Source organism: Condylura cristata, unplaced genomic scaffold (assembly GCF_000260355.1).
Source record: "Condylura cristata isolate star-nosed mole 26May11 unplaced genomic scaffold, ConCri1.0 scaffold00001, whole genome shotgun sequence".
Lineage (NCBI taxonomy): Eukaryota > Metazoa > Chordata > Mammalia > Eulipotyphla > Talpidae > Condylura > Condylura cristata.
The window spans coordinates 6,123,591-6,131,861 of NW_004567102.1; the positions used below are offsets into that span (position 1 = coordinate 6,123,591).

The 8,271-nt window shown below is 36.3% G+C and overlaps 1 protein-coding gene across 1 annotated transcript in view; it reads left to right on the forward strand.

Annotated features, from left to right (window-relative positions):
* DNAH8 (dynein, axonemal, heavy chain 8) overlaps positions 1-8,271 on the forward strand; it is a 296,367-nt gene that overhangs the window by 150,852 nt on the left and 137,244 nt on the right. Inside the window, exons 53-55 of the mRNA XM_004673443.2 lie at positions 4,690-4,832; positions 5,883-6,017; positions 6,414-6,536. Of these exons, the coding sequence (XP_004673500.1) occupies positions 4,690-4,832; positions 5,883-6,017; positions 6,414-6,536 (401 nt within the window). The remainder of the gene's footprint in view (positions 1-4,689; positions 4,833-5,882; positions 6,018-6,413; positions 6,537-8,271) is intronic.

Genomic DNA, 8,271 nt, shown 5'->3' on the forward strand with positions numbered 1-8,271 from the left:
TATGGTGATGGCACCCGGGTGACTTGGTGATGGGAAACCCGCGGGGATTACAATTGAGATGGAAAAAAAATGTACAAAATGATGTAAAAATAAACTTTTGTAATAAAAAAAAATAGACATCCTGCAGTACTTTCCAAACCTTTAAACCTAACCAAACAGTTGTACTACATCTCAGTGGAAAGGACTAAAGAATGATTTTTTTGTTTTGTTTTTTTTTTGAGAATCTAAAGCATGAATGGGGGACATGAGGAGCATTTGGGAGTAGAAGTGTTACATGAATCCTCATACTGAATATGGGGATTAAGTAAAAGCTTGGTTTTAAAGGGCTTTTATAGAAAGACTTGAGGTAAGTGAAGTTTTTCAGCTGACCATCTTGAATCAGAACAACCAGTAATTTATCTTAGCATCCAAAGCCAACCAAAAGATGTTTCTTAGAAAAAAATCAATAACATTGATAGATCTCTTACAAGAAATATGAGGAAAATGAAGCGAAAACATCAATTACTGCTGTCAAGAATGAAAAGGGACATCACTTTTCTTCTCTAGGGCTTCCAAGAATTTCGAGTTAAGCTCTGGGTAATAGACACTAAGCTCAAGGGCATTAAAAAATAAGAAGTTAATACTGGGGAAAACTTTTAAGAAATATATTTGGTGATGTAGTTTAAATAGACATGTTCCTTAAAAGACACAAGCTATCAAAATACCTCAGAAAGAAAGAAATATAAATAACCCTATCTCTACTAAAGAAATTAAATGTATACTTAAAGAACCTCCCCACAAAGAAAACTCCAGACACAGGACACTTCTCTGGTGAATTGTACCACCTACTTAGGGAAAAAATAATACCAGTTCAACATGAATTCTTTCAAACTAGAGAAAATGTCTAAGGAACATTTTACAAAAACAGCATTATTTTGATATGAAACCAGAGAAAGTGACTGTGCATCAAACTATAATGCTCCTGCACAGCAGTAGAAATTATCTACAAAATAAAAAGGCAAATGCTGAATGGGAGAAAATATTTGCAAATCGTGTATCTTATAAGGGGTTAATACCCAAAATATATGAAGAATGCCCACAACCCCAAAACTAACAAATGCAATAGATCCAAATGAGGTAAGAGATCTAAATAACTATTTTTCCAAAGATGATATACAGATGGTCAGCAAACATATGAGAAGATACGCCATATGACCAGTCATCAGGATAATGCAAGTCAAGTCACAATGAAATAGCATACCATTTAGAAGTGCTGTTTATCAAAATGACAAGGTATAACAAGTGTTGGTGAGAATGTGGGGAAAAGAGAGCCTTTGTACACAGCGGGAATGGAAAACAATATGGAACTTCTTGAAAAAATTTAAAAACAGATGTGTCATATTATTTAGAAATTCCCCTCTTATCTGTCTGAAGAAAATAAAACTAGGAACTGAAAAACATATGTGCACTCCTACCCCATGTTCATTGTGGCATTATTTACAATAGTTAGGATGTGAAGCCCACCTGAGTTTCTGCCAACAGATAAATAAAAAAGTGTGTGTATACATGTACATAATGGAATATTATTTTAGTAATAAAAAAGAATGCAATCTTCCATTGTGACATGGATAGGATATAAGCTTTATGTTAAGTGAAATTAGCTAGCTAGAGTAAAAAAAAAAAAGTGATCTTACTGTATGTGGAATCTGTGAAAACAAACATCCACACACCCCTGCCAAACTCCCCCCCCCACCCCCCACCACCAAACTCATAGACTCATAGACACAGAGAACAGATTGATACCTACCAGAGGTGGTTGGTGGAGATAGGCTATATGCCATGAATGGGGTCAAAAGGTACAAACTTCCAATTATAAAATTAACAGAACTCTAGAGCTACAGGGACTATATCTGAGGGGAGAAATCAAACACTACACAAAAATAAATAATTTGAGAAAATAAATAAACTTCCCTATAAAAAATAATAAAATTACAAGCTACTAGAAAAATAATTTTCAGGATGTTGGATACAGTGTCGTGACTGTAGTTAATAATTCTGTATTCATATTTGAAAGTTGCTTAAAGAGTAAATCTTACTCTTTTGTAACTGTGTATTGTGGTTATCATTTTGCAATATATACAAATGTATAATCATTATGTTGTATGTCTGAAACTAGTAATGTTATACTTCAAATATACCTTTAGGGGAAAAAAAAAACAAAGAAATAAGAACTGAAGACCAGTATTCATTAGGAATGTTGATAATTTTCTTAAAACTTTTTAACAAATAGTATATAAAAAGGAATATGAAAAGGACAATGTATTAAGTTCCATGTGTATTTATTCTAGGAATGTAAATTTGGGTTAACATTTAAGGAACAATATAATTCATCATATTAGCAGACTAAAAACCAAACCAGTCATACAGTCATCTAAATAGATTGAACAATAGATAACAGACTCTCATGATGAAATTAGGACTCAGAATTTACAAAACAGCTGCCTTCCCAAGATCAGAAGCATAAAATAAACCAAGAGCACAAACTACACAAGGAAAAAACTTAACTTGAATGTCATTAAAGCTGAAGACTTTTGCTATTTAAAAGTCACTCCTACACTGCTGGTGGAAATGAAAAATGGTCCAACCACTATGGAAAGCTGTTTGGAGGCTTCTCAAACTGCTAAAAATGGAGCTTCCATCTGACTCAGCAGTCCCACTCCTAGTTATCTACTCAAAGGACATAAAAACACTAATTCAGAAGGACACCTGCACCCCTATGTTTATTGCTGCTCTATTTACAATAGAAAAGAGGTAGAATCAAACCAAATGCCCCAAAACATATGACTGGATTAAGAAGATGCAGTACATATACACAATGGAATATTACTCAGTGATCAAAAAAGATAAATTCCTGCCTTTCGCAGCAACATGGGATCATGCATAGTGATATAAGCCAGAAAGAAAAAGTAAAATAGCAGATGGTTTCACTCTTGGCAGGAATGTAAGAGATCAGAAAAAATTAAAAAAGCAATTGTAATAGAGTGAAAATGAAAGTCAACAATCAACTATAAACTACAGACACATTCTACCAGGGTGGAAAGGGGAATAGGATCAAAACTGGTGTGGGAAAAGTACACGGGATTTTGGTGATGGCACATGGATGAATTGGTGGTTCGAACTCCATGGGGATTACAACCAAGATGCAAAAATGAAGAATGATGTATATGTTTATATACATATATGTATATATTATAGGGAAAGAAAATAAGAAATCCTGCACTAGACTATGGACTGTGGTGCTGGCACCCAGGTGATTTGGTGATGGGAAGCCCACGGGGATTACAACAGAGATGGAAAAAGGCACAAATGATCTAAAAATAAACTATTATATTACTTTAAAAAATAGCCAAAATGAAAATAAGAACTCCAGCCATAATGTGAGAAGAAACATTTGAAAAATACATACTTGATAAGAGAATTTATCCAGACTGCATTAAAAAAATGCCTGCATTTTAATAATAGCAATGAGACAGCCACTCCAAACTTTAAAGAATAAATTTAAATAGATGTTTTGCCAAAGGGATATAAAAGTTCATGAAAAGATAAGTAGCATCACTGATCAGTGGGGAAATGCACATAAAAACTGTAATCACTTGGTGATGGGAAACCCACAGGGATTACAATTGAGATGAAAAAAAAATGATATAAAAATAAACATATTATATTAAAAAAAAACCCAAAACTAATCAGAGGTGATCTCATAGCTGCTAGTGGGCTAAGCCTAAAAGAATGAATATTACCAAATATTGGTAAGTATGTGGAACAATTAGAGCTCTTATATCTCTGAACTGGAACAGCTACTTTGGAAAACAGTTTGATGATTTTCTTAAAAGTGAAGCATGCACTAACCATATGACTTAATTATTTTACAAGGAAAGCTGAAATTGAGATTATATTCTAGGAGTGATTATTTGCTTTGCTGCTAAACAATGTGTGCTTCCCTGCTCTGTTACCATGCATTTCTGTGTGCACAGTAACTTTTGGGGAACAGTTCCAAATCATAGTATAATCTTTTAAAGACCTTTAAACTCAACAATGCTGTGCCAACATGCCAGCAATTCAGCTTAAATGGCAGCAATCTGAACTGCTGTAAGTTTGCCTAGCCTGTGGTGACTGTAAGACATCACAATTACAAGGTGCATCCCAGACATGCTAAAATATAAATTAAAAAGTTTTTAAGTTGGTGATGTGTGGTATTAACAATTATTACAACAATAATATGGATCAGCACATCAATATTTACTGTAAGTCAGAAGTCTGAGCACTTGATTACACTAGTTTTAGGCCCAAATGTTTCTCATCACATTCTTTGACTAGGAGTTAATTATTCTTTTTTTGACATCTCCCATCCTTTCAGTTGATGTGGCTTTCTTACCAGGTAATAATCACATCATTGGTGTTACCAGTAGCTGATTCTCATTCCATTGCAGATTCCAGATCTCTCTAGATGATGACTTAGCAAAACTAAACAAAAACCCAAATTAATCAAATGTGACATGCAGTGGATAAGCAGATACTTTAACATACTTCAGGAAAATGTTTTAAATCTTTATGTGATTCTGATGATTGTTCTAGCACTTGCATTTTTGTATTCTGAGATAACTTTCCAAGAGTACAGTTTTATTAAGTTCATTTTTACTTACTTCATAGGTGATTGGGAACACTGGAATAAGAAGCTTCAGCCATACTATTATCCAACTGACAGTATTCCAGAATATTCATCAATTTTGGTTCCAAATGTTGACAATGTTAGAACAAATTTTTTGATAGAGACCATTGCAAAGCAAAATAAAGTAAGTTTGATGGTTTCTTAAATGACCAAAAATGATGTTAAGAAGCATGCTTTTTCCATATACTAGATAGAAAAATTAAATTCCAAAAAAAAGGAAAGAAAACAACAAGTCTAGCTGAAATTACTGTAAATAATGTCACTTAGAGGAAATTGTTTGTCAAATGAACCCCAAATACCAGGATAGAGTGCAATTCCATATTCCCTCCAATTGCTGACTTTCAGCTTGTGAAGGAAAGCAATGGCTGCTTATAAGTCCATCCATCCTCTGATGGTAATGGAATATCTTTCCTCCCTAGTACTTTTACAGTGTATGTTTGTTGTTTTTTATATATATTTATGTATTTTTAAAGATTTATTTTAAGATATTTTTTTATATACAACAGATCTGGGGTACAGGCCAGAGGTGCAGGGATGGCTAGAGGGTTCACCAGAGACAGAGCAGGGGGGGCAGAACAGAACTAGCAGATGGACAAATTACACTGCTGAGGGGAGCAGCAGGTGGGTTAGGAGAACTCTGCCCTGCCATATGGCTAACCTCCCTGGCCCGAGATTGAACTCAGCTAAAGCAGCTGCAGCCAGCTTCTTAATCCATTGAGCCACCAGGGAGGACCAAAGATTTATTTATTTATGGATACAAGAACTGGGGCACAGGCCAGAGGCCTGGCAAGGAAGGGTGAGAGGACTCACCAGAGACAGAAGTGGGGAGCAGAACAGGCAGATGCACTGAAATACATTGCTGAGGAGAGCAGCGGGTGAGACAGGAGAGGTCTGCTGTGGGTCAGCTCCTTGGCCAGGGATTGAACTCATGCTACAGTGGTTGCAGACAGCTGCACTTTAACCCACTGTGCCACTAGGGAGTGCCATTACAGTGCGTGTTTTACATTTATGTCTTTCATAAAACTAGTACTTCTTTTGATATAAGTCTAATTGTAAAAAGCAATTAGCTGCATCTGGAGGATTTGGAGAAATAAAGAATGGTTAGTAGAACCATAAGATATTTAAAACTAAACATGTTACAACACCTTTCAACACCGTTACTCTATTATTGCAGGCTGTTTTGCTCACAGGCGAGCAGGGAACTGCAAAAACTGTAATGATTAAAGCCTATTTGAAAAAATATGACCCTGAAATACAACTATCCAAATGTCTAAACTTTTCATCTGCTACAGAACCAATAATGTTTCAGGTAACACTCATCATTTGCTATAATAATTAGCACTGAATATTGTAAATGGTGGTTACAATAAAATGTGCAGACATCTATATCTATATCTCAGAGGAAATGGTACTGCATTTGGTCTTCAACTGTCTAGGCTTCCTAACACTGAGGTTGAAGCCGAATCCAAATTACTTATTTATGCCTAATACTGAAGCTAAAGATGACCATTGGAGTGTATCTATTCTAATGTAAATTAATGATTATTCTAATAACTTATTTTTTAAATGTTCACAGTATACATTACAGTAACTATAGAAATACACATTAAGTAAATATGTAGATTATATTCTTATATTCTACTCTGAATAATGTGCTCATAATGTTAAAATCTAATCATCAGATAAACCATTTCCTTTTCTCTAGAGAACAATTGAAAGCTATGTGGATAAGCGAATGGGAAGCACTTATGGGCCACCAGGAGGCAGAAAAATGACTGTATTTATTGATGATATTAATATGCCTGTGATTAATGAGTGGGGAGATCAGGTAGGACTAAAATATCTTCTATAAAAGATATTAATTTTTTTCGTTATGTATATTAAAATGTCAGTAGCCTTCACCTTATTCAGCTTAGGAATAATTCTCAGTCATCTTTGATTTCTTCGTTACAGCTGATGTTCTCCTATCTTGTGGTTTCCCCACAATGCTCTCCTGTCCTTGAGTACTCATTTATTCTTTCTCCAGGGTTCATCCTTCCTTTCTTATCTCTTATCTACATAATCTCCCCAAGGAATACCTGTTAGAAAACACTTTTTTCCCCCAAAACCACAATGAGATCCCACTTTACACCAGTAAGAATGGCACATATATATATATAAAAAAAAAAAACTGGCAACACCAAATGTTGGCAAGGATGTGGTGAAAAAAGAACCCTTTTACGTTGCTGGTGGGAGTACAAACTGGTACAGTCGCTATAGAAAGCTGTACAGAGGTTTCTCAGACTACTAAAAATGGAGCCACCATAGGATCCAGCAACTCCACTCCTAGGGATCTACCCAAAGGACACAAAAACATTAGTTCAAAAAAAAATACCTATACCCCTATGTTTATTGCAGCACTATTTACCATAGATAAAACCTGGAAACAACCCAAATGCCCCAAAATTAATGACTGGATTAAGAAGATGTGGTATATACACAATGGAATACTACTTAGCTGCCGAAAAGAAAACACTTTAGTAATGCTACCACATACCTCTGTCCTAGTTATGACATCCCATGAGAGGACCTCAATTGTGCATCCCTAACAATCTCCTGTCATGGCCATCCACTGCTTCATCAACACTGCCTCCCTGGATTCTGCCAGGACTGATCCTGACCTGCCAGTTTTCTAGATTCATCTCAGATACCACTAGTGGGTGAGGAGTCCCAGGTCTGCACTTACCCTAAGACTAGTCTACCAACAGTTTGGCATTGCACAACACTGACCCTACCTCCTACTTTCCCACTCCTGAAACCTTTCCAGTATACATGTTCATTTCCCATGTTCCTTACAAATTCACCTTCTCTGAACATTCCCTTCACTGTTGGAAGTTCACATGCACCTCTGCCTGAAGACTTCTCAAAGTGGAGCCCTGGACCAGGAGGGGGGGAGCATGTGTCCTCCTATCTCCTTCTTGGCCTGTTCCCTAAAAACTTGTCTCTGATTTCATGCTCCCCTTGTTACTGCAGTCTTCTTGAACTTCATGGGACTTGTCTTTCCATGAAATTTCCAATTCCAGGCACTGTTACTCTCTCTAGCACCATCCCTGTCACCAGGGCCAATGCCGTGGCTATGTGAACTGTCTTGTTGCAGAATACTTCCAGTCTAAGGGCACTGTGCATGGTTTAATGCTTTGCTTTTGACATCTTGAAACTCTTAATACATTCCAAACAAGGAGCCTTGCATTTTCATTTAACCTTGGACCCTACAAATTATGCAACCAGATCTGCTTGTTCTAATCTTGGAAATGCCAGTATCTACATACTTGATCTGGGTCTCTTAGTTCCTTGCCATATGCCCTCCACTGATGGTGTCCTCCACTGTCGGATTTACTCATTCATGCAGCTGAAGTCTATACTGTGTCATTATAACTGACTCCTTCATTATAACTGACTCCTTCATTATTTCAACTTCTCTGATCACTGTGTGCACTCTTTGTAGTTCTTTCTCTCTGCTAGCCAGACTCCAGAAAGAGCATATTTATTCATACAGAACTGGGGTACAGGCCAGAGATGTGGAG